At 40.9% G+C, this 25409-nt stretch overlaps 12 protein-coding genes across 12 annotated transcripts; 5 read left to right on the plus strand and 7 right to left on the minus strand. All coding sequences in view use genetic code 12, as the record gives it.

Annotated features, from left to right (window-relative positions):
- Positions 1-1751: 1751 nt before the first annotated feature.
- On the minus strand, positions 1752-3155 carry KGF57_003874 (rRNA (cytosine-C5-)-methyltransferase; the record flags this gene model as incomplete). Its single annotated transcript, XM_051753337.1, has 1 exon — positions 1752-3155. One exon carries the CDS (start codon positions 3153-3155, stop codon positions 1752-1754), a length of 1404 nt encoding a protein of 467 aa, XP_051607736.1.
- A 704-nt stretch (positions 3156-3859) lies between these two features.
- PRK1 (serine/threonine protein kinase) lies at positions 3860-5764 on the plus strand (the record flags this gene model as incomplete). Its single annotated transcript, XM_051753338.1, has 1 exon — positions 3860-5764. The coding sequence occupies one exon, from the start codon at positions 3860-3862 to the stop codon at positions 5762-5764; it is 1905 nt and encodes a 634-aa protein (XP_051607737.1).
- A 59-nt stretch (positions 5765-5823) lies between these two features.
- KGF57_003876 (alpha/beta fold hydrolase) lies at positions 5824-7029 on the minus strand (the record flags this gene model as incomplete). Its single annotated transcript, XM_051753339.1, has 1 exon — positions 5824-7029. One exon carries the CDS (start codon positions 7027-7029, stop codon positions 5824-5826), a length of 1206 nt encoding a protein of 401 aa, XP_051607738.1.
- Positions 7030-7482: 453 nt separating this feature from the next.
- On the minus strand, positions 7483-10005 carry HDA1 (histone deacetylase; the record flags this gene model as incomplete). Its single annotated transcript, XM_051753340.1, has 1 exon — positions 7483-10005. One exon carries the CDS (start codon positions 10003-10005, stop codon positions 7483-7485), a length of 2523 nt encoding a protein of 840 aa, XP_051607739.1.
- A 496-nt stretch (positions 10006-10501) lies between these two features.
- Positions 10502-11425, plus strand: KGF57_003878 (uncharacterized protein; the record flags this gene model as incomplete). Its single annotated transcript, XM_051753342.1, has 1 exon — positions 10502-11425. One exon carries the CDS (start codon positions 10502-10504, stop codon positions 11423-11425), a length of 924 nt encoding a protein of 307 aa, XP_051607740.1.
- Positions 11426-11597: 172 nt separating this feature from the next.
- KGF57_003879 (DNA-directed RNA polymerase I subunit) lies at positions 11598-12533 on the plus strand (the record flags this gene model as incomplete). The annotated part of the gene is made up of 1 exon (XM_051753343.1): positions 11598-12533. The coding sequence occupies one exon, from the start codon at positions 11598-11600 to the stop codon at positions 12531-12533; it is 936 nt and encodes a 311-aa protein (XP_051607741.1).
- Positions 12534-12607: 74 nt separating this feature from the next.
- MRS2 (Mrs2p) lies at positions 12608-13990 on the minus strand (the record flags this gene model as incomplete). Its single annotated transcript, XM_051753344.1, has 1 exon — positions 12608-13990. The coding sequence occupies one exon, from the start codon at positions 13988-13990 to the stop codon at positions 12608-12610; it is 1383 nt and encodes a 460-aa protein (XP_051607742.1).
- A 342-nt stretch (positions 13991-14332) lies between these two features.
- VMA4 (H(+)-transporting V1 sector ATPase subunit E) lies at positions 14333-15082 on the minus strand (the record flags this gene model as incomplete). Its single annotated transcript, XM_051753345.1, has 2 exons — positions 14333-14992; positions 15062-15082. The coding sequence occupies 2 exons, from the start codon at positions 15080-15082 to the stop codon at positions 14333-14335; spliced, it is 681 nt and encodes a 226-aa protein (XP_051607743.1).
- A 242-nt stretch (positions 15083-15324) lies between these two features.
- CRC1 (carnitine:acyl carnitine antiporter) lies at positions 15325-16179 on the minus strand (the record flags this gene model as incomplete). The annotated part of the gene is made up of 1 exon (XM_051753346.1): positions 15325-16179. The coding sequence occupies one exon, from the start codon at positions 16177-16179 to the stop codon at positions 15325-15327; it is 855 nt and encodes a 284-aa protein (XP_051607744.1).
- A 2541-nt stretch (positions 16180-18720) lies between these two features.
- Positions 18721-21327, plus strand: EPL1 (Epl1p; the record flags this gene model as incomplete). Its single annotated transcript, XM_051753347.1, has 1 exon — positions 18721-21327. One exon carries the CDS (start codon positions 18721-18723, stop codon positions 21325-21327), a length of 2607 nt encoding a protein of 868 aa, XP_051607745.1.
- Positions 21328-21708: 381 nt separating this feature from the next.
- Positions 21709-22371, plus strand: KGF57_003884 (uncharacterized protein; the record flags this gene model as incomplete). The annotated part of the gene is made up of 3 exons (XM_051753348.1): positions 21709-21805; positions 21900-22019; positions 22109-22371. 3 exons carry the CDS (start codon positions 21709-21711, stop codon positions 22369-22371), a joined length of 480 nt encoding a protein of 159 aa, XP_051607746.1.
- Positions 22372-22426: 55 nt separating this feature from the next.
- On the minus strand, positions 22427-25390 carry MIS12 (Mis12p; the record flags this gene model as incomplete). Its single annotated transcript, XM_051753349.1, has 1 exon — positions 22427-25390. One exon carries the CDS (start codon positions 25388-25390, stop codon positions 22427-22429), a length of 2964 nt encoding a protein of 987 aa, XP_051607747.1.
- Between the last annotated feature and the right edge of the window lie 19 nt (positions 25391-25409).

Below are 25409 nucleotides of genomic sequence, written 5' to 3' on the forward strand. Positions count from 1 at the left end.
AAAAAAAAAAAAAGAAAATGAAAGGAAGGGCAGAATATATTCTTGAAGAGTCTTTTTACTTTATAAAGTTCCAGAAATTGGTAGAGATGGGGTAAACTCACTCTCAGTTATCGGAAGGTTCAAAAAACAATAGCGTTATAATAAAACCTTGTTTTTAATTGTTTTTAATTGTTTTTTCTACTTTTTTTTTACTTTTAAGGTGCTGCAAAAGGGCTTAAAGATAAAAATAATAATCAATATCAAAACCTTAATTTTGTGTATTAATTGCCGGTTGTTGCCTTCTGTTGTTGATCGCGTTACAATGGAGGTCAAAACAGCTCTTCTGTCTTTTTTCTTTTTTTTTTTTAAGTGGGATTATGAGCAAAAGTGAGTCAGCTGGAAGTGAAAGGTAAAAAGAGTTTGTGCATTAATAAATCTAATATATGCACCCGCTAAATTTCAACACTACGCAAGGCGAAATGAGGAGAAATCGCGTGACTCCGATGCTGATCATCTGGTTCGTCCGACGTTGCGGGTAGGCCCATATCCTTGATAAGGGGGGGTAGAGAATACTAGTATCTCCAATCTGGTCTCAGTGAGTGAGCTACTTGCCGGTTTTTGAAATGTAGTTATGCGTAGTTTAAAAAAAAATACGGATTATATTAGGCGTCGTTCTTTTTGTATTGGTAATGCTATGTGCTAATCAGTAGCTGTAGCTTACGGCCCAAAGTTTACTTCAAGTTTAACTGCGGTTAGTAAGGCATTTCCCGTTCTCTATTTTTTTTTACGGAAGGTGCAATTTTAAGTCCGATTGCAGTATGGGTAAATATTTATTGCAAAATCTCTCTCTCCCTCCCCTCTCCCCCACGTAGAAACTCATTCAAAGCTTGTTTTGTCCTAATAATTTAGTAGCGCACTGAAAGATTGACGTATTACCTAAAAAGAGAAAGACAGAGAGATGTGTCATTTGAGAGAGCAAGAGAAGCCTTTCAATCGTACGGCACCAAAAAGAAAAAGAAATTTACATACACAATGTGGAAAAACAATACAGACACAAAGCCCAAAACAATAAGTGGTAGAGACATTTCTTTTTTTTTTTTCTCACATCGCACGACATTGTCTTCCTTATCAAAATACACAAAACAGAATTGGTGAAATTTGAAACGCCTTACAGTCTGTCCAATTTAGTAAGTGGCTCCAATGACTCTTTTTGACTGATGCCATACGATGTATAGGCACCAACACAGTCAACACCACCAGTTCCACCTTCAGTTCCAAGCCTCCACCATTTACCGAGGTCTAAATCTTAAAGAACACAAACCGTTCTCTCTGAATGCACGCTTAATTCTTGTCCTCGTTACTTTCATCATTATTCATCAGTAAATTTACATTCTATTGTTGTTCAGAGGACCCTTTTGGTTGCACCTTGTTATTGTTGCTCATTTGCATGATCGTTGTATTGATGCAACCAAGGTTATTTGAGGGTACTGGATCTTGTACCCTGTTTTCTAATAAACAATTGCACGGTTTTTGCTGGTTCCTAAAAAACAAAAACTGTGGCTCCAGTAAATACTCCGTTTTTGTATCTCGAAAATTAGTTTCGGTTTGGTCTAATAAGTCGAAACAACTTGTACTTGCAGTTTCTTTTCTGAAAGTAAGCCAATATTGTTCATATCCAATGATATCTACTTCTCAACTCCATAAAGTATCTTTGATGAAAGCATGACTCGATTTTACATTATATCACACATGCCTGTCGGGTGCTGCCTTTCTCAATCAAACCCGGACCACTCATCCCCATCTCCATCCTCATCGTCTTTTTCATTTTCGTCTTCACAATCTTCAGCACCATCGTTCTTCTTTCTAACAAAGCAAGCAGCAAAAAACCCAATACCTCCATCCTCTTTAGGGTTAGATCGAACACAACCTCCTGCCAACTGTTTGCAAATCTCAGGGTCCCTAGATAACGCAACGAATTCCGACTCAATGCCTCGCCTCTCCCAACTTGGAAGCACTTCGTCCCGGGTAGCCAATTTCCAGCCTTGACTCTGCACTTGCCGATCAGAAAGCAAATCAATCACCACCCTCTCATTCTCTTCAGCATGTATTGAACAAGTGGAGTAGACAACCTTGCTAGCACTGGGAAAAGACAATGCATGTTTCATAATAACCACTTGAAAAGAGGCCAACTTCTCAAGCCTTTGATCATTGTTTTCTTCTTCGTCTGACGCTCTACCAAATATACCAGATCCACTGCACGAAGGATCAACAATGAGACCCGTGATATCAGCAAAATCTTGTGGGTTGGTTTTGGTGAAATCATTATGCAATACTTGTATTAACTTCTTTTTATTTTTCCCAAGGGCCCGTTCACTCATTGTACGAAGTATCTTGACTCTTTTCTCGTCTCTTTCAACTGCGTATACTACAGCATTTTCATCTTGAGGTAAATATGAAGCAGCATGTGAAGTTTTGTTTCCAGGTGCAGCACAAGCATCAATTATTTTGATGTGCTCTTTATTATGGTTTAAAATATGTGCTGGAAAACATGACGCACGGTCTTGTATAATCACCTCACCCAATTTGTAAGCCTCCGTCTGTGAGAGTTTCTCCTTTGGATGGATTCCGAAAAGGTTGGGAATGTGGTCATCTTGGTAGATAAGTCCAGGTTGTGTCAACTCTTGAAACCTATTTACTGGCTGTAGTTTGGAGAAGAATTTGTGTTTTTGATTGAATCGTTCTGGATCAATCTTTACAGTATTGATTCTAAACCACCTCACTGGCGTTTCGTCGTCATTTTCCTTTGTTGGTAGTTGCTCCACTGACTTTACCTTGTGCTTTAGCTTCAACTTGATGAACTCCGCCTGCAATCTGGTCTTGTGGGCTAGAACAGCGTCCTTTATGGGGTGCTTCCCACTCTCGATCCTTCCACGACTACTAAACAACAAGTCGTGTACCAACAATGCCAATAGGGCGTCGCTTATTTTGATTTTCAAGTCGCGTTGGATCCTTGATTTCTTGATTACATGCTCAATGTGATCTTTATACTTTATGGTGGAATACACTAAAGCAAAGACATGTTTTGGATTCGTCAACCTTTTGTCATCAAATATTCGTTTTTGGAGGTTGCCATCGTTGTGTTTGAGATGTCTTTCGGCATCAAAGTATAACTTCATTGATGTGAAGAGGGAAAGGAATTTTGCAGTTAAAAATAATGTGAAGATGAAAAAAAGTTGAAGAGAAGAAAAGAGAAAAGAGAAGAGAAGACGAAAAAAAAATAATACGAAACATCAGTAACAACGAATATCTTGCGCAGTTACTACATATCTCCCGTAAAGCAGCATCACGATGGAGACAACACTGCTCTGTCGTTCATGGATCTCGGTGTAGTTCTCTTATTTCAATATCTTGTAACTTATAAAGGTCCCTTTTAACTGTACAGCCACTAGGATCATTCAATTCTCTGTTTTACTCTCACGCTTTTTTATTTTGTTTTTTCTTGGACGTTTTCGTTAACGTTAGATCATATATTCCGACACATCATTCGAAGAGTCTGTTTTCCTTATAATCTCGTCACTAGACTACAAACAGGAAAGAGAGACAAAGACAGAGACAGAGAGACAAAGACAGAGACAGAGACAGAGACAGAGAGAGTACCATGCCACCTCCACCTCCACCAGATGCATATCAACCAGGGACGAAGCTAGTAGTCGGATCGCACCAAATCTCAATCATCAAGTACATATCCGCAGGTGGTTTCGCCCATGTATATACTTGCCATATCGACCCCCCCTTTCATGGATCCAACACCGCTTGTTTGAAAAGAGTTGTAGTTCCAAGCAAGTGGCAATTGAGTCTCCTCCGTCAAGAAGTGGACGCCATGAGACGGCTACGAGGCAACAAACATATTGTGTCATACATTGATTCCCACGCAGCTAGATTGAACGAGACCAATCATCACCACCAACAACAACGCCAGCAACAACAATATGAAGTGCTATTGCTAATGGAGTATTGCGAAAACAATGGATTAATTGACTTTATGAACACAAGACTCGTCAATAAATTGACCGAGAAGGAAATTGTGGACATTATGTACCAAGTGACAATTGGGGTTGCAATGTGCCATCACTTGCGACCTCCACTTATACATCGGGACATCAAAATAGAAAATGTCTTGATTGATTCCAACCATGTGTTTAAGCTATGCGATTTTGGTTCCTCAGTGAATTACATGGCACCACCGAAAAACCCTCAGGAACTACAGTTGATGAAGGATGATTTGATGCAGCATACAACCCCACAATATAGAGCACCCGAAATGATTGATTTGACGAAAGGGTTCCCAATAGATGACAAGCTGGATATCTGGGCATTGGGAATTTTTCTATACAAATTGTGCTACTACACAACCCCATTTGAACTGTCCCAACAATCCTCATTGCAGGATTTGGAAAGAACGATATTGAACTGCTCGGACAACTTGAGGTTCAAAGACCAACCGGGGCTGATGTTTTCACCAAGATTAAAGAATGTCATTAAAGTTTGTCTACGGGCAGACCCAAGGCGCCGACCAAACGCAGTTCAGTTGTTGGGAGAACTATGTCAAATGAGGGGAGAAACCAAGGTTCCGAATGTAATACCAGCCAGTATTTTACAAGCCGCTTCTACTGAAACAAAGAAGCCAGTGAAACCAGTGAAACCTGTGAAACCAGAAGCTCGAACGTCAGTTAGTCCCAATCCTCCGCCTTCCGTCAAGAGCGAAACTGGGAAAGCCCCAGTTGACCCGTTTGCAGCCATCGATAAAACAAAATTCATGAAGAAGTTGGACACGAAAACCATTTCTTCCCCATTCGAGCTGGAACCGAAACGAACAGTACCACGACCACTCAGCGCCTATTACGATAGTAGCCACAAGCCGAAAATCTACTCACAGGGCAACAAGTCCACGCCATCAATCCAAAACAAGGTCAAGCAGGAACTTGCCAGAGGTTATGAAACTACTGACTTGGGCGAAACCACTGACACTATGGAGTTTTTGAAAAACAGGGAAATCGAAAGCCAAGACAGTGGTATGAAGTCAGCTTGGAACAGTTTGAAACGGATCAGTACCGGTGGAAGCAACACTTTGAGAAGGATCAGCACCGGGGGAAGTATTAGCGCTAACAATACAGGTGCCTCAGACTATGGCAATGGAAGAAAGAGTCTTAAGCAAATATTGACTGGAGGTCGAAGACAATCGGAAGAAAAGATAAAGCCCGAAACTTTTGAGGAAACTGCTGAGAAGGAGAAACTGATTCAGAAACGGATGCAAGCGCTACTTGCTCAAAGTGAGTCTCAACAGATACAAAAGACTGCACTGGGATATGGAAGATTCACTGACAAGAATGTCGTGGACGATATAGACTCTATCAACCAGTCGCCTTATGCCAAGAAACCACCGTCGCAAAAGTTGGCACCTCCAAAAGTTCCAGTCAACTTGTCAAAATCGAGGCAGCACAAGTCTCCTACACCGGAGAAAGCGAAACCCCCTGCTGCTCCAAGTAGGCTGCATACACAGAAGCAAAAATCACATACAGTGCCTGCACTTAAACCAAAGTCGGATAAACTCAAGCATGAGCTTCGCCATGATAAAAAGCCCCCTCCAAGCAAGCCAAAGAAGCCAACTTTTCTCAAGGCAGGACAACAGCAAAGTCGCAGGTTGAGCACCAGCAGCGACTTATCGTTACCCGATATAGACGACTTAGAGAAGCAATTTTCAAAGCGATTCCCCAATTATGTCTAATTTCATGTATGTATAGCTAAAAAAAAGAAAAGAGAAAGAAAAAGAGAAAACCACATTCTTTACAACTTACTATCACCCTTTTTTATAGTGATATCAAAAGGGAAGTCCATTCCAACATCAAACCCATAAACATTCTCAAGATCTCCCTTCAATAATCTACCAACTTCCTGTTCACGTATAGCAGCCTTGTCCCGCTTCAATGCAACTTCAGGGATATGTGGTTTCTCTTTGTCCAATATTTTGTTCCTCTTTGTCAAAAAGTCCTGGACTACGTCAACGATCGTATCTGGCATTTCACCATTAACTAAATGTTCCCCATTTGGGATATCTACAGTGCCGGCCAAATAACTTGGATTGATTGCGCCCCTGACCCAGGGAACACTTTGGGGCGGATTCCATTTCGCTTTGGCTCCAGTTATGTGCAAAAAGGGCACTTTCAAATCGGGCAATGCCAACATGCCTTTAGAAAGAGACATCAATGCCCCCATATAAGTTGCCACTTGAAAATTCTTTGTGCATTTGATTTTGTATACTTCTTTACCTTCTTCATTCTTGGTCCTGTATACTTCATCAGCAATGTAATCTTTCAACACTTCTGGATGATGCGATTTGGTGAAGGAGAGTTTGCCAAAAAAGTCTTGTGCATCTTGTTCAGTGTCAAATGTGTCCATGATTAACCCACCAATCTTTTGAAACAATTTGGTATACAATGCTGAACTGCTTTTGGTACCGTAAATGACAGGCTCAATAGCAATAATGGAATCAAATAAAGTGCTTTCCAAATAGGCGGCATATGTGGCTATATATCCACCCATGGAATGTCCCACCACAACAGTTCTCACATCGCGATCATTCTTCAAATCGCCGGTAGTACGAATCTCGTGCTGCACAACCTCAATCACGTCCCTTGCTCCATCGTCCCATACATACACGGCACCCAACTTGTCAGCATTTGCCAAACTCGAATCTCCATGGTTCACAGCATCAACACTAACAACAGTATCTAAAAACCATGGAACTTGCATCGACTGCGAGAGTTGAAACAATTTCTTAATGTGGTAGTTCCAAACCGATTTGTTGAACCCTGTTCCATGACAAAACACAAGGTTGTAGGTCAATTGTGATTTGGCGTCTGGTCGTGGACAATTGGATTTGTATTTGTTGTATACAATAGTCAAGTTTTGGGCATCTTCGGCTAACAATGTAGATCCCTTTGCCCTAATTGGATGGGCTTTGACCTGTTTCTTCTGGAGTGTGAATGACATTGTTGGAAGGCGGGTTAGTCAGGATTTTGGAAACGGTGTTAGTCAAACTCCTCAGTGGATATTTATAATCGCGAGGTTTATTTTTTTTTTTACTGTATTTTCTTTGTGGGGTGAAAAGTCGTGTGTGCGTGTGTTAACCGAGGGACAAGGCCACAAACGCGGAGAAAGGACTGTGACAGTTTTGGTTAACGGTCTAAGCAGTACAAAGGGAGGAGGGGGCACATTCCGATTACTCGATTGTACCTCGGGTTATCCTTATCAAAGGCGCGGGTAAGGGGGCGAAGGGGAGGGGTCATGCATACGGAGTTTATCTGCCAAATGTCCTAACTTTTACATCAGCTTTAGCTCTATAACTAAGACCCCGAAAAAAAAAAATTATTAATTGAACCTCGGATCGAATCTACGTGAAACAATACAATGCAAAAAATTACTCTAACTCGATACATACATAATCTACTCCTCCGAGCTCGAGTATTCCTCTATGCTATCCAAAATGTTATCAACACCCTCGTCAAACTTTTCATTTATAACATCAAATAGCCCATCCCCTTTAGCTCTCAATACTCTACCAAACTTTCTTCTTGGCCGCTTCAAATCATCTCCACTTGAATCACCAGATGAGCCATTGCTCGAGTTACTCCAGCACGAGTTCAAGTTGCTAGTGAAGATTGTAGAGTTGTGGTAAAACCAATCAACCATACTCTCGTCCATGACTGGATTGATAGGTTTCAATGGCGTTCTATTGACGTAAGCAATGGTGAATTTCACCAAGCTCTTGATATCTGCAGATGGCCGCTTGCTGAACAAGTGCACTATACTTTGGTAGGAGTCACCGAACCCGACAAATACCAATTTCTTTAATTTTGTGAAATATGAAATATAGTTGTCCCAAATGTACAAAAGCACTTCTTGGGCAAAAATGGTTGGATTGTACGACGACTCATGCGATGTCGAAAGCCCCGGGAATGGTAGTTGGAAAGACGGGATGTTGATATCAATGTAGCCAATCTTGTCTTTGTTTTCACTGTCCTTTTCCTTTTCTACTTTGTCCATGATTTGAAACAATGGTTGTTCCAACACTATGGATGAATTACTTTCAATTATACCGGTGGTTGGGTTAATGTTGGCCCATATTTCTGGTGGATCGTGGATAGTCACCACTATAGATGTACAATCGTACACATCTTGGCTGGCAATTACTAGTTCATCAATCAGTTCGGGTAAGTCGCAGGTGAAGCTTGCTGTCTTTTTGTCACCTTTGTCATTATTGATAATCGGCAAGTTAACAAATTGCTTCTTGGAGTAAGCCTCATTGTTTTGATAGGATCGTATTGGGTCAGATATATTGGTCAACTTGTACCTATCTTTGTCAAGGTCAGGTAGATCGTATACGTCATCAAATGAAGTCTGGGGAACTCCTGGTTTCAAACATTTCCAGTACTTGGAATGTATCTTAGTCACCTCGTCAATAACCTCAATGGCGTCACCATGAGGTTGCTTTGGTATGGTATTTTCAGGTGGCTCGCCAAGCAAGACTTTTGCCACTGCTAATGCACTATTACTAATGGAGGTCAAATTGTATCCACCTTCAAGTATAACTGCCAATTTGCCCCTCGCTATAGCCTTCAACAAGTGTGTCATGTATCCATACCCAGCCGGACTCACATGACAAGCACCAATGACATCGCCATCAGCCGCGTCAAACCCGGAACTGACGATAATCAAATCAGGATCGTATTCCAACATGACGGGAATGATTACCTTGTTGAATGCATACACATAATCACCATCGTGCATTCCATGGGATCTCCAAGGAATGTTCAAGTTGAATCCCTCTCCATCACCTTCTCCCACCTGGTCGGCTCCACCGTACTTGGTACCTGGATAAAATTTACCATTTTCATACCTGTGTAGCGAAATATACAAGACTCTAGGGTCATCATAAAAGGCCTTTTGGGTTCCATTACCATGGTGGATATCCCAATCAAGAACAACAATCCTTCGCACTGATTCAGGATAAGACTTTAAGATATTTTTGGCAGCAACTGCAACATTACTAAACAAACAGAATCCACCTGGTGAGTCAGGCTCGGCGTGATGGCCCGGGGGTCTAACAGCAGCTAACGAATTCTTCACTCTTCCTTCAACCACCGCTTTACAAGCCTCAATAGCACCACCACATGACAATTTGGCTGAGAAAAAGGAGTCATTATTGACATAAATGGAGTCACCATTGGCAGTTTCCTTCATTAATTCATCTTTGGTCATTGTTTCAGTAGATTGAATATGTCTCAAGTGTTCTTCAGAATGTACTTCCAAAATCTCATCCTTTGATGCTTCCCTTATGGGGATCTTTTGCATATATGGACCCAACTCATCAATACCGGATAGCGAATAATCTTGAACCAATCCGGCTTCCACCAATTTTTTGTAAATTCGATATATACGACGAGGATCCTCTGGGTGTGGGTCAGTGTATTCAAAGTATGACGTAAAGATCTTGGCGTGGTATCTCATTCTTACGTCGTAAACCAACCCTGTTTTCAAAGGTATGTAGAATAATTCTGGCTTAGTTGGCGGAACAACAACGATTGGACGCAGTTGAGATTTGACAGCGTAAAGTTCATTTTTCTTGGAAGTGGGAGAACTGTTGACTCCAGAGGATCCATTCTGTTGTTCAGTCTCATCTTCTTCAAGTTTAACCTTTTTCAAAGGTGGTTCCTCCTCCTCTTCTGCAATGGTAAGATCGTGTCTCGTCTCAAATTCCTCAATTGGCAAGTCAGTTTCCTGTTTTGGATCAGCCTCCTGTTTGATTGAAACAGCCTCAGCAGCCTCAGCAGCAGCATCGTTTTCAATGGTATCCAACTTGTCACTGTTGCTCATTTTGTCTTGCAACTTTGCATTCAGTGCTTGTTCAGTAGTGGAGAAGTCCAATTTTACGTCAGACGCAAATTCTTTTTTCGACTCGTCAGACATAGCCAGCAGAGCTCTAGAGAAATCAGCTTGAATGTATTGTGTATCTTGCAAGAAAAGAGTGATGGCCAACTGTATGTATGTACCAGAAGATACTGACAAGGTTGTGCCTGTTCGTTTTAGATTGAAAAAAAAAAAAAATAAAAAAAAAAAAAACAAGAAAAAGAAAGACCGAATAGATTATACAGAGACGATAAACTCTGAAGAAAGTTACAAATGGTTGTGAATGAAATGTTTACATTTTATTTTTTTTTAATTTTTTTAATTTTTTTTATTTTATTTTTTTTTATATTTTATTTTATTTTTTCTTCACTCTTTGACAATCTCTCAATCTGTATCTTAGTTTTGGAGGAAGGGTGGTGTTTCTTCACAAAAATGAGCCTCATGTAAATTCCATCAATGTCGTTGTAGTTTTTCATTCAATATCATTTGTTTTCTTATCACGACATTGAAAATTTTCAAAAAACACATCAAAGCCACTACTACTGTTCATGAATCAATGTCGTTGTTGATTCCAAACAGTAACGATTACCACGATGCACATGGTGATCTTGACCAAGATCGCCTTTATCATAGTGTAATTGCCGAGCGATACTCCTCAAACCCCGATCAACGTTATTGGAGATTCTCTGCGCAACAGAGCTTTTTTAAACAATCCAATCCTGACACCAACGACTTGGAGTTTAGATACACAGAGCAAGACTTTGGTATAGAGAAACCATGGGGGTCCATAGTAGATGCATTAAACGAATTGAATGCTTCTGCTCCATCCAATGTTCAGTACAAGTTGATATTCTTTGCCAGACATGGTCAAGGATGGGCCAATGTTGCCGGTCGCAAATACTCAAAGGAGGAGTGGTACAGTAAATGGAGGTTTTTAGGCACAGATGGTGAAATTACGTGGGGGCCTGATGCGGATTTAACCGAGTTGGGAGTCAAGCAAGCACATGAAAATCACAATGCGTGGGCCTCACAGTTGCAGAAGGGCGCACCATATCCGAAGTCCTTCTACGTCTCGCCCCTACAACGTTCCATCAAAACTCACAACATTACTTGGCCCAATACAAAACCTTTGGTGGTGGAGCATTTACGAGAGACAGTTGGTTTGCATTTATGCCACAAACGGTCACCCCGAAGTCAACTTCAATCCAAGTTCCCTAACCTTGTGTTTTCCGAAGACTTTGAGGAGGAAGACAAACTATTTGAACTGTATGTCAATCCAAGAAGAGAGCAATTGCATGAGCAATTTGCAAGAATTCACGACGTGTTGCAAGACATATTTGACAACGACGACAACGACATTATCAGCATAACTTCACACGCGGGCACAATCAGAGCATTTATCACAGTAATCGGACATCGTAAATTTACAATACCTACAGGAGGCATGATTCCTATCGTGATAAAAGGTGTAAAGGAATAACGGCCATCTCGAATATGAGAAAAAAAAAAAAAAGAAAAATTGGTGGAAAAAAAACAAAAAACAAAAAACAAACTGCGCACAAAATGCTGGAAGATCATCGTAGACTTCATAGACTTTGTTAATAGACAAATAGAGACACATTACAGCCCTTCGAAGGTTCCACTAGCACGCCATGTCAGACGTGAAGAGAAAGAATATAGACCACCACAAAACAGCACCTTCCAAGAGATCAAAGACGGTCAGATCTAAAAACCCAGTCAATTCAGATACTCAACTTTCCGAATGCTTTAAAACTGTTTCTTCTTCACTTTACGTTTCCTTGGCTCCTGCATTCAATGATGACCCGGTGTTGGGAATCAAGCAACAACACCTAGATCCATTGGTGATGAGGTTTCATCCGAAGTTGAAAGGTGTCATACTATCCTATTCAGATATAGAATTGGAAACTGAAGCCCAGGATCAAAACCTTGCTAAAATAGAAAACTCCTCGCCATTCACTTTCCTTTGGGTTAATGTACTGTTCTTAATTTGGAGTCCTGGTGTAGGCGATGTTTTGGAAGGTGACATCTTTATCCAAACTCCATCACATTTGGGATTGTTGATTTGCGATGTTTTCAATGCGTCGATTAAAAAGTTCAACATTCCTATGGGGTGGAGCTTTACTAGCAGCCAGCAAGACGAAGTGGTTGGAAATGATGATAAAAAGACCTATGGGTATTGGAGTGACGAAAATGGACAGAAAGTTGATGGGAAATTGAAATTCACCATTAAGAATGTCTACACGACCGGAAGAGTCATTAGCATTGAAGGTACGTTGATTACGCCTGGTGAGGAAAGAAACGCCCAACCAGTTTATGAACAAAAGAGCACTCCAAAGTCCGTGGCTGGCAGTGGAAAGCACAAGAAGTTTGACGATGACGATGGCGATGACGAGGAGGTTGGTGGCGGCGCAGTCACTACGACTGAAATCGCCGAGCCTGATGAAAATGAAGAGTTACCTGTTTACATCAATGAAAGTGAAGATGCAGACGAAAACGAAAACGAAAACGAAGATGGGGAAGTTGTAAACAGGTCTGACTCAGCTGAAGATGAAGTAGAATCCGATTAAATAAACTATTTACAAAAAGAACTAAATAATAATTATAAAAAGAAAAGAACATTATATACTTATCTATTATCCTACTAGTGTCTTGGCCTATCATCGTTAATCATGCGCCATATAACGTCCTTCTCCCGTTTCGTAGGTCTATCAAATTTTTTCCGTTTATATGTACCAGATCCAAAGATTAATCGGCGTAAAAACAGACCGTTTCTTTTAATTGCTGACGAATATGACGCTGCCATATTCATCGAACTATCATTTGTACCCATCATGGTAAGTCTTTGAACCTTGTGCAACTTCTTGAAATTGAACCATGTTATAATTCCTCCTTGTACTAATGAAAACACAACGACTGCAGCAAACCCCAAATTCGAATCCTCAATGTAATTCTTCAAATTCATTCCATAGAATGCTGGAATCAAAGTTGCCACAGTGATGCCCAAAGTGTAAACTGTAACTTTCAACTCAAACAACATGAGCGAGTTTCGATTTGCGTCAAGAATGATGTTGACAATCTCCTCCGTTGCTCGAATGTCATTCAACAAACTGCCTGCTTGTTGAACACATTCATCGCATTGTCTATAATAACTCTCCAAAATCATTTCCAAATCCTCATAACTCTCTTCGTCTTCTTCTTTTCCTGGCACTTTGGGCTTACTCAAATACATCCCCGCCAAATCGTCATCATTCTCCAACAACTCCTCCAACACATCCCTAATCAACAACGCTTTTTGATGGAAGCTAGACAACTGTTTCAGTCGTATCAATAGCTCCTGCAACTTTTTCCGATCAACTTGATTCTCCAACTCACCAAGAATCATCCCACAACTAGAAATATAAGTCTTGATTTCTGCCTCTAAGTAACTCATCACACTAACCAAAATCAGCTCCAAGGCTCTGAACTCATATGGCATAGAGGCGGAATTTGACGAAGACTTCAACTTCATCTCCAAATCATACATCAATATGCCCAATTTCGTCGCAACTTCACTATTAGATGTATCAAACACCATGACGGAATTCTTCCTAATGATGGCTTTTATGTATAGTAAATTGACAAGTATGGCGTTCGACCGCCGTATCATGATTGTTGGAACAACATCAATGGACGAAGTATCAATCTTTCGTAGATCTCTCGGAAACAAATGATTTTCTTTTAAGAATTGCATCTTGGGGTACTTTTTCGAAACGGATGTGATGTTACCTTTCGAGTCAAACACGGTGCATGAAACGTACAAATCGTTTGGCTGTATTGGCTTCAACCTATTCAAAATCCTATGTTGATCCCGGTTTTTGTCTCCTTTATCAAATGCTGGTTCTGAGAGACTTGTGGTCAAGGGAATGTTGTTGCCTTTAGACGATGTTGTTGATGATGGTGACGTCGTTAGCGGTTGCCAAAATATCTTGGGTCTGCGTAGAAAAACACCACATCGCGGTAGATACCGTGGTAATAGTGTATGCATGAATTAAAGGTACAGATTGGTAAATTCTCTAGGCTCAAAGTTTGGTCTACTTATGAAATTTCTTTTTTATCTATTTTTTTTTTTTATTGAGTTGATGTCTGCCGCCGCACTATATAGCAAACGATGGGGGTGGGAGAGAGAGAGAGAGAGAGAGAGAGAGAGAGAGAGAGGGATTCACATTTTTACGTACGGGGAACTGCAGCATACCTGAGAAACATTGACGTGCGGCACTACTGCCGGTATTCTACACTGACCTGTATACTTAACCCTACGTTATCTACTAAACGGTTTTATGCATTTAATTGAGATGTATAAAGAAGTAAAAAAAACTTATTTCAAAATTTAATCGAAAAACTTTCTTGTTGGCGAAGGACCAAACAATTCTAGTCTAATAGCAGGCAACGCTTCTTCTTGTAATATCTTCAATCTCTCTTCCAAAGTGTTGACAACTTCAATCTTGCCAGTACCATTTATAACAATCACTCCACCGGCAATATCCTTGCTCAAGAATTCCTTCTCGTCAACAGTTACATCAACTTTTTGCTTAGCCTTCTCTTCATAGTTCTTGGAGGCTTCCTTTGCGGCTTCTTTCGCAAGTTCAACATCAGCTTCTCTCACTTTGACACTCACCTTACCTTCCAACAAGGTCAAGATCCCTTCTTCAATCAATCCAACCAAGACAGGCTTATACTTGGCCTTGTCCTTGGTGATGTTATGCAACTCTTTCTCAGCTTCCTCAAATATCTGATTCAAAATTTGGTCCTTTTCACCAAGAATCTTCAATCTGGTCTTGTTGCCAATTGTCGATTTAGTAATTTGTTGGGCCAAGCTTGCCTTTTTCAATTTTTGTTCATAGGTGGCATCAATGGCAGACGTTTCCAATCTTACGGTTGACGCTTTTTCAATTTCGTATTCCTCATCCGCTTTCAACCTGATCTCTTTTGCCTTTTCCTTTGCTTCCTTTTCAATGAAGGCTTGCATTTTGGTAAGCTCGGATTTCACCTAGTACAGAAATGAGTTAGTATTTGAGCTTCATGCCATCTGTATAGAGTGATTTAGTTCCCAACATACTTGTTCATCCAGTAATGCCATTGTGAGATAGATGTCTTGTGTTCTGCCAGTTTGATTGACGAATGTGTGATTATTTCGTTCAAGCAATTGAACCGTTTTGATAGTGTGTGTGTATGTCTCGTTGAATTGGAACAACGAGAAAAATTGATAATCGATAGTTTTGGACACCGCGCACGCCTATATCTAAGAGATACCATTTACTCATAAACTCTGTACACACACCACATTATTCAACAAATACACATTTTTTATTACTCTATAGCTTATACGATCTTGTCCAAGGCATTCTTGGCAATTTCAACACCCAAGAATGTGGCAGCATTGGCAGGGAATGATCTAGCCAAGGCAGGACCTACACCAGGGAAGAACGCCTTGACACCACCTTTTGCGTAGATGTTTTTAGTAGTTTGGGCAATTGAGACAGGTACGTTTGATGATTGCTGAGTCGATTTGATCGTGTCGATTGGGAAAACACCCAACCACATGGCAACACCTGCAAAACCACCAGCAGTCATGATTGCAAAAATAGACAAATCCTTACCTGGAGTTGATAATTCCTTCTTCAAATATTCGTAAGTGGCAAAGTACAATGCTGAACCAGGTCCGTCTCTGGCCAAGGTAGCTACAGAACCTTTAAAGATTGATCTAATACCACCTGTCTTGTACATATCAACAATGACACCACCCATACCTTTAGATTTTGCACCTTGTTGAATTTGCATCATGACCTTGACTCTTTCGAATGGCGCAGCAACCAAAGTGGTTGGAATTGCACTGATGAAACCGGCGGTGGAAATGTCTGCAATCGTGAATTGATCAATAGTTTTACCAGTGAATGAACCAACAATCTTTTTACCTACGTCGTAACCCCAGAATGAAACAGCAAACATAGGTGTAACTCCCAATAATGGAGGTAATACACCACGATAAAGACCTCTCAATCCATCTTTGGCAATTGTATCCTTAACACACTGTATGGAAGAGTTGTACAACCCAGTTTGTAATCTAACCTTGACCAAGTCAAATGGGTGTCCAGTCAAGACGGCACAGATACCACCGAATCCACCGGAAGCAAATGATTTAACATTATCTACTAATACTGAGTCGACGTCGTCCATTGTTGTAGGGAATATTTATGATAATTGATTGAGTATTTGTTTTCTCTTTTTTTTTTTCTTTAATGATATAAATCAGTAATACCGAGGCAATTCTATTATGCAAAGGTGAATGTGAAAGTAAATGGATGCGGAAGTAGACAGTGCAACTGAAATAGCAACAGTTAATAAGTCTCAATCAGAAGTTATACAGTCTGAAAGTGGAATTTGAAGACGATATTTATAAGAAAAAAAAAATCAAAAGATTGAAAAGTTTATAGGATATGAACTTTTGTTGAAATGTTTGGAACAAGAGAAAGAAAAAATTACAAAAATATGGGGGGGAGGTGGCTCTTTTGTGTTATCACAAGAGAATTGAGTATAAGAAAAAACAAATGGTCCCAGGGTAAATGCTTGTAGCTGCATTTGAGGATATCTAGGGAGCAACACAGGGTCTGCGCAGACCGGTAGCTATAAAAATCCTATCTCTGATACAGATCTTATATTCATGAGTCCAGGAAGTAAGACTAAGACTCTATTATTGTTGAGATTTCGATTGGTTCTTGTCATAGTCCAATTATTTTTCTTTTTTTTCACCGAGGTTCATGAAGTAATAACTGCTCGGCTGATTGTGTAGCTTTTTGTGTCGTGTTTTCCGTCACAGTTTGCAGAGGTTACACCCGACAGAGATGAGATTCATTAGATGCCACCATTGAACAGTTGGCCCATTAAACCATTCGACCACTCGTAAGCGTTTGTTGTACTTGACGTACTACAGTCACTGTTGATATTGTGAACAGGATAGGTGTAATCTTCCCAGGTAGTCAAATTGTAGACCATTACTTCTCGGATACTTCAAGGTACATGTTTAAAGTGCGAAGAAACGTTCGTGAGCAGAGCTATAATGTGGAGTAAATGTTTATGCGCTTACAAATCCATCCCCATTGCATCGTCGTAAATTTGTTTCAAAATATTTGCAAAAGTTTTACCAATTAAATCAGTGAACATTCAGGAGAGTTGTGAAATACACAGCAAGGAAATTGACCACATTTACCCTCTTCCATCTCAGAGGTCAATGAGGTCATTGAGAAATAAAAAGGATAAATGAGCGTAATGACATGGACGACCAATAACGGTTACGGCGGCTTGAGCTTGATCGCACAAAGTTACCTCGCCAATTAATTCTGTACAGAAAAGGAAAAAAAAAAAAAATGCTAGGACAAGACGCTTCTTCTTTTATATCACTTAGTTACAAATTAACTGAAAATGATTTAATTTGCTCCCACCACGACTGTCATCATGGATCAGATCTTGTGAGAGGATTGCCACAACTGTTACCTAAAATGTGTCCCACCCATAGATGCACCCATAGGTATAAAAATTTCAGGTGCGGGTGACGATAGAATCGCCCTCGTTTACACTTTGCATCAGTATGAATTCAGATCTTGACGAAAAATACATCATTCACACTGCAACCAGAAGAGTTGGCTTTCAAATCTTCCTCAACGCTTTTGGTAGATTACTAAGGGCAAAGTAGCCAATTAATCAGGCTGTGGACACCAACTTGCGCCATCACCAAAACGCACAAATCGAGCACTAAGCTAGACAACTCACGTGCAAATTGAACCTCAAGCTCTATAACTCAATATAGCCAGAGCTAGTTGATGCGTCTCGTTTCCCTTTTCTCTTCATGTTACATTTGATGAAAGGACTTACTATGTTGATAGACAAAAGCAGCGGGACATGGATTCTCCTCATTGGGAGAAGTAGAAAGACAGCATTTTCAAGCGAAAATTCCTCACCTGAGCCTTTCAATGCCGTCTTGTCACTTGCTTCACACACATACCGTATCCCTTCACATGACATTCAGAATTGACAAAGCCGCATGACTTGCCACATTAGTAAACAATAACACAAACAGGTTGAGGTGGTGCTGTTTTTATTTTATTTTATTTTTTATTTTTTTTTCTTTTATTTTTTTCTGTCGGACGAGAGAATGTGTGTGTGTATATGTGTGTGTGGCCATTTTTCTAGACAGACTGATTTTATCCAAATTCACTTCGACAACTATTTTCATCAACGGTGATAGGTCAAGCAGAGGGTCAAATACATCGCTTACAACGGTCATCAATCAGCCAAGCATATACTAAACTATACTGCAACCACCCCGAAACTCCTCACCACCACTTATATCCATTGTTAGATTCAGTTCTACTGCGTGGACCACGAACTTTCATTTTTGCCATCCCCCTACCCCCCCATCTGTTCGTCGATTTTTATTGGACAAAATTCTTTCCAACACTCTTGCACACAACAAGCCAAAAAAAATTTTTTTTTTATTTTTTCTGTTTCGTTTCTATTTTCAAAAAAAATTTTTTTTTTTCATCCACACATCCATACACCAATAGTTAAGGCGCGTCGAGAGTAAATTTTCAACGTCTTTGTTGGAGGGAGAGACCTTTGTTGTGTTTACCCCCCCCCCCCCACCATCGTATCTGACCTAGTGGGTTTACCGGGAACAGTTCTCAGGCGTCCCAGGGAATAGAAGGGTATCCGGTCCTGGCAATGGCTATACCACCAGGAAAGAATGAGAGCAAAGCCAACCACCAACATGCCGCCGCAGGTGCCCGGTTTCGGCAACGAAAAATATCGGTCAAACAGCCTTTGTCCATATACAAACAAAGTGATCTACCGACATTAGACGGTTCTGATTTGGAGCCGAGCCAGATACATCATCTCAATTCGAATAATATAGGGCAGCCTCCTCGAGATGTCCATGCAGTTGAAACAGGTGTCGATAAAAATGAGGAGGAAGAAGTGCATTTGCAGCAAGTGATCAATGCGGCTCAAAAGGCATTGTCGAGTGCAAATGCAGGCAAAACAAATGAGGTGTACATACCGACCCCAGATGCTTCCAAGATATGGCCCGAGGCTGCAAAATATTACCAGGACCAGAAATTCAATGAGCCAGAAACTTATATCAAGTTTAGTGCAACTGTTGAAGACACCATTGGCGTTGAGTATAACATGGACGAAGAAGACGATGCCTTTTATAATGAAGTTCTTTCTAAGATTCAACCAACGGGGAAAAAGAAACAGGATGATCTGGGCAAGTGTACCGAGCTCGAGTTTGAGACCATATGTGACAGATTGGAGAAGACAATTGAGGCTCGACAACCTTTTTTATCCATGGATCCGTCAAATATCTTGTCCTATGAGGAAATGGCAAAATACATCATCGACCAATTTGAAAGCACAGTCAAGACAAGTAATCCATATGTAGAGGCTAGCGGCGGCAATTTGGAATATTTGTCAACAACAACATTAAAAGAACGTCTATCCAAGGAAATCAACTACAAACCATTCACAACCCTATTCGATAGAGACCAGGAGCACACGACCCAAACAAGACCAATACCCAAACTTTTCGAGCTTTTTGGAAAAGTTGTATACGACCATTGGTCGAAGAGGAAAATTGCAAGAAAGGGGAAATCGGTTCATCCGACATTAAGATTCGAGGACCCTAATGCCAATGAGAAAGACAATGAAAACGACCCATACATTTGTTTCAGAAGGCGTGAGTTTAGACAAGCACGTAAAACAAGGAGGGCTGATACAGTTGGGGCTGAGCGTATACGTTTACTACAAAAGTCTCTTCATCGTGCTAGGGACTTGGTTAAGAGCGTTTGTGAACGGGAAATTTTGAGTTTACGAAATTTGCAGGCTGAATTTGATATATTCAAAACTCGTTCTGAAGCCAAACTGGTCAAGAGGGAACTTGGACTCAAGGGTGATGACTATTTGTTCTTTCCACATAAAAAGAGAAAAATCGTCAAGCCCAAAGAGGATGAAGAGGAGAAGGAGAGGAAGAGAGAGAAGCGCAGACAAGAACAAGAACCAGCCGCCAAAGCCCATCAACAACAAAATGTTTTACAGCAGCAAAATGCAAGCCAGCAGAACCAACGCGAAGGAACGTCCACAAACCAACCTTATGTCAAATTACCACCATCAAAAGTTCCTGATATGGATCTTGTTACTGTTTCCCTAGTGTTGAAGGAGAAGAATGATACAATTAGACGTGCGGTGTTGGACAAGCTTCGCAAAAGAAAAGAACAGGATAGAGGTTTTGTCAATGTCACTGACGACCCTTATGAACCGTTTTTTGATATTTCCACAAATGATAAATTGGTTGAATCAGCACACATACCTTACTCGTCAATTGCGGCTACCAATTATCACCAGTTCAACACGTCAAACTATCTTAGTGATCCTTTGAAAACTTTGATTGAGGAGAACAAGCCATTGCCTGGAGTTCGAACCTTCAAAGGTTCCAATGGAGAGTTGATCCCTACAAAGTCATTTCCACATACCTCTGCGCTTTTACAAGAAAAGATCACCAACAACAAGTTCAACTCACCTAGTTATATTGCCCAATTATTGCAAGATATTGAGAATAACAATTATGATCACTACACTCGTGGTTTTGCTAAAGAGAGTATCATTGAAGCCACAAGGGAGGCTGATGAGAACGCGACGTTTTCGGAACCAATATTGAGATTACGAAAGCGAGTTGGTAGAGGTGGTCGTGTTTTTCTTGATAGACGCGGTCAAACTACTTCGGATGTAGTTGACGAGTTTTTGGATTTTTCTAAAATCTGTGACGCCGAGGAAGAAACTCCGAATGTGTATGATAGTAAAGTGGATGAATGGAAGCGATTGAGGTCAAGATGGATGTACGACTCTGATTTACTGGAGTCACAGAAAGGCACACTTGATCCTTTTAGCCTTGATCCTTCTAAACTCAACAATATCAGTGACGACACGCAAGCAATCAGGTTCGGATCGATGCTCCTTTCCAAGTCTTATGGACTTTTGAAAGAATCTATACAACAGAAGCAGCAGTCATTCATGCATCTGGCTCGTATGAGAGCTCTACAACAACAGCAACAACAACTTGCTAATCGACAATCCCAAGCTCAAGCTCAAGCTCAAGCCCAGCAAAAGCAATTGGGCAACCAATCGAATAGCGAACAAGTCCGATCATCTTCTCCTAGCCAGCAGGTACAGAAACGTTCATTGTCAGAACGCAAGAGTACTCCAAACGCAGCGAATAATACGAGACCCCTCTCGCCGGCTCAAAACTCAATTAACAAACTGGCATCACATGTCTGAACATATCAAGACATTCATAATAAATGCATTTAGGTGTATATATCTGTAATATATCAAGTATAAATAGAGAGGCAGACTGTAGTGTGACTGTATTATAACACCGGTATTACCCTTATAGGCTGACACCGATCCAGAAGCTAATTTTTTTTTTTATTTTTTTGAATTTGTTTAATTTTGCTGGGTGATCTTTATTCACTCGGCCGACTTTATATGAAGGTTTTTGCAATGCGGTTTTTGCGCAACTTCGGGTAAAGCAAAAAATGTAAAATAGTGTGGCTGCAACTGTCTCCACCAACTGGGTCTCCTGACCTTTTACTATACATTGAGATTATTGTTTTTTGCTCCTGTTGTTTTCGACTCCAGCATCAACAACTATTGAATATGTCCACCATTGAAAACATGATTATACTCGGAGCTCACGGTAGAGTTGGTCAATATTTGATCAAATTAGTTGCTAAACTGAACATCAAGGCCAGAAGTGAGGAACGGCACAATTAAAAAAATTTCGTCCAATTCGTTAAATATTTCTTCAACAAAATTGGATATTGCAGACGCATCAGTGTCGGATTTAGCTTCCGCTCTCAAGGGTCACGATGCTGTTATTTTAGCCGTTGGCTCTGGTGGAAAGAACTTGTTGCAAGTGGATTTGGATGGTTATGTTGAAGTTTTTGAAGCCAACAGTAGAAGCAAATGTTAGAAGGTTGGTCGTAGTGAGTGCATTGTTTACAGAACATCGTGAAGCTGGTCCTCAACCAGGTCTTACAGACTACTACATTGCAAGACACTACGCAGACCGTATTTTTAATTGATGAGGTGGAACGGAAGTTGGACTACACGATTGTGAAACCTACATGGTTGACAGATGAGTCACCTACGGGAAAGATCAAAGTTTTGAAAGGTATCATTGAAGACCCTGGAACTGTCACGAGAGCTGATGTTGCGCAAGTTCTTTTCGATGTGCTCAACTTTAAGGATACATTTGGCAAGAGCTTCGACATTGCCAATGGAGACAAAAGCAGCAACGATCCTAGAACTTATCAATAGTATTATATCACTAAAACTCTATGAAATCTACATATGGTTACAACACCCACGGGATTTAAAACAATCCTTCAATCTCTCCGTCATCATTAACCTCAACATTCATAAACCCAGCGTGAGTTGGCAATCCAGGAATTGTCATAATCTCGGCAGCTAGAGCATACAAATACCCAGCACCTGCTGAACATCTCACTTCTCTAATTGGCACAGTAAATCCAGTTGGGACACCTTTCAATGCGGGATCGTGGGACAAGGAATATTGCGTTTTAGCGATACATATAGGCAACTTGTCAAATCCTTGTTGAGTATAAGTTTCAATCTGTTGTTTTGCCAACGGCGATAATTCAATGTCCTTGGCTCCATACATCTTTTGAGCGATTTTATTCAACTTATTTTCCACTGAGTCGTTAACATCATACAAGTATTGTTGTTCACCAGATGGAGCTTGTTTAACTGCCTTAACCACGGCTTCTGCTAATGCCTTGGCGCCCAATCCACCTTTGGCCCAATGATTTGATGGAACTGCATAGTCAGCACCAGCTTGTAACGCCAACTTCTTGATCAATTCAATTTCAGCGTCGGAATCTGTTTCAAATTGGTTGATTGCAACCACAACAGGAGCATTGTACTGTTTGATGTTTGAAATTTGTTTTGCCAAGTTTGCGCAGCCTTTCTCCAACAAGCCCAAGTTCTCTGAGACGTATTCCTGGGGTAAGGACTGGCCTGGCTTGACGTCAGGTGCTCCACCATGCAATTTCAATGCCCTGGTAGTAGCCACTAAAACAACAGTATCTGGTTTCAATCCCGAGCTTCTGCATTTGATATTGAAAAAACGTTCTCCACCCATGGTGAAGTCAAATCCAGCTTCAGTTATCACAAAGCCTGAGTGTCCATTGTTAATCGGGTTAGATGGTGAGGTTAGCTTGAGGGCAACTTTGTCAGCCACAACAGAAGATGCTCCAATAGAAATATTAGCAAATGGCCCAGCATGAACAAAAACTGGAGTCCCTTCAACGGTTTGCATCAAATTTGGCTTAATAGCATCTTTCAACAAAGCTGTAATAGCACCCGCAACACCTATATCCTCAGCGGTAATCGCAACACCGGTTTCTTTTTGAGTACCAATCACAAGTTTCCCAACACGTTCTCGTAAATCTTTGAGAGAGTTGGAGAGTGCCAATATCGCCATCAATTCACTTGCAACAGTGATGTCCATACCTGTTTTTCTTGGTGGAAATTTGCTGGCTTCGTTTTTGCCTTCACCAATTGTAATCTCTCTAACAAATCTGTCGTTACAGTCGACCACCCTCTTGATAGTGATAGAGTCCGGGTCAATATTCAATCTTGCAAAACTTTCAATCTCCTCAGTTGTGAGATCATCAGGGTTTGTCTTATTGATTCCCAATTTTTGCAACCTCTTCAACATCGACGGCGTAAAGCTTCTCTTTCCTTTCTTTGCTGGCACCAACCTTTTGTAAAAACCTCCAATGGTCTTTGAGGTAGATTCGTGAAACATTCTAGTATCAACAGCTGCGCAGAGCAAGTTCTGAGCAGCGGAAATCGCGTGAATGTCACCGGTCAAGTGCATATTGAATTCGTCCATGGGGATAACTTGGGCATAGCCACCTCCAGCTGCCCCACCTTTCACACCAAAGGTAGGACCCATAGAAGGCTGTCTAACATTGGCAATAGAGTTGTATCCCAATTGTGCACCAAGAGCTTGGGCCAATCCCATTGTCGTGGTAGATTTTCCCTCCCCCAATGGAGTCGGGGTGATTCCGGCAACCAACACATAGTAACCTTTGTCGTCGGCAGAGCCTTCAACTTGTGCATCTAATCTTTCAATCACTGCTTTGGAGTCGACCTTGGCTTTATAGTGACCGAACGGCTCCAACTCTTTATCCAACAATCCCAATTCTTTTGCAACCCTGGTTATGACTTTTGGTTTCTGAGCTCTCGAAATTTCAATATCAGATGGTACAGGGGTTTTCAAGTCCAATGAAAGAGGTTTAAAGTGATGTTCATGTGCTTTCTTAGCGTGGATGACAGCGGCATCATACACATTCGAGCACAACATTGCCACAGTCATTGGACCAACACCACCTGGAACAGGGGTGATGAAACCTGCCTTTTTAACCACATCATCATAATCAACATCCCCAACTAATTTCCTTCCGTTTTTCGCAGTGGGGTCTTCCTTGTAGTTGATACCAACATCAATGACAACTGCTCCATCTTTCACCCAAGACGATTTGACATACTCGGAAATCCCAACAGCTGCAACCACAACATCCGCCTTAGACACAATTTCGGGCAAATTTTCTGTATGACGATGACAGATTGTGACTGTACAGTCTTCATTTCTCAACATTGTTGCGACTGGAGTTCCAACTATATCTGATCTACCGATGACAACCGCATTCTTACCCCTCAAGTTGATCCCGGTGGTTTTGATCAACTCCATAATTCCATTTGGAGTACATGGCTTGAAATGTGGAACGCCTCCCTTTTTAGATAACTGACCAACATTGTAATGATCAAAACCATCAACATCTTTTTCGGTGACAACCGAGTTTGTGATTAATGTCTCATCAATATGCTTAGGTAAAGGCAATTGTACTAATATAGCATGGATTTGTGGGTCCTTGTTCAATCGGTCAATCTCATCCACTAAATCTTCTTGGCTGATGTCTTCATCCAACTTGAGGAGATTTGCTTTGATGTTGGATTTCTCAGCCGCTTTCAATTTCGAACGTACGTACGCCGACGAGTCTGGCCTAGAACCAACTTGAACTATCGTCAATGAAGGCTTAAATTTAAGCTGATCAAATTGTGTTGTATCGATCCCATAGTGCTCCTTATTATATTGTAAAACTTTTTCAGCAACGTCATTTCGTATTTTGGAAGCTAGTTTGGTTCCAGATACCACAGTCGCATTTAATGCGAGCAATGATTGTGAAAAAAGTCTTTGCTGAGTGAGTCTCAGTCCTAAGAGCCTATGTGTCGACCTCAATCTTAACATTGTTAGTCAATTAGCTGTA

Source organism: Candida theae, assembly GCF_024610275.1.
Source record: "Candida theae strain CBS 12239 chromosome Unknown scaffold5, whole genome shotgun sequence".
Classification (NCBI taxonomy): domain Eukaryota; kingdom Fungi; phylum Ascomycota; class Pichiomycetes; order Serinales; family Debaryomycetaceae; genus Lodderomyces; species Lodderomyces theae.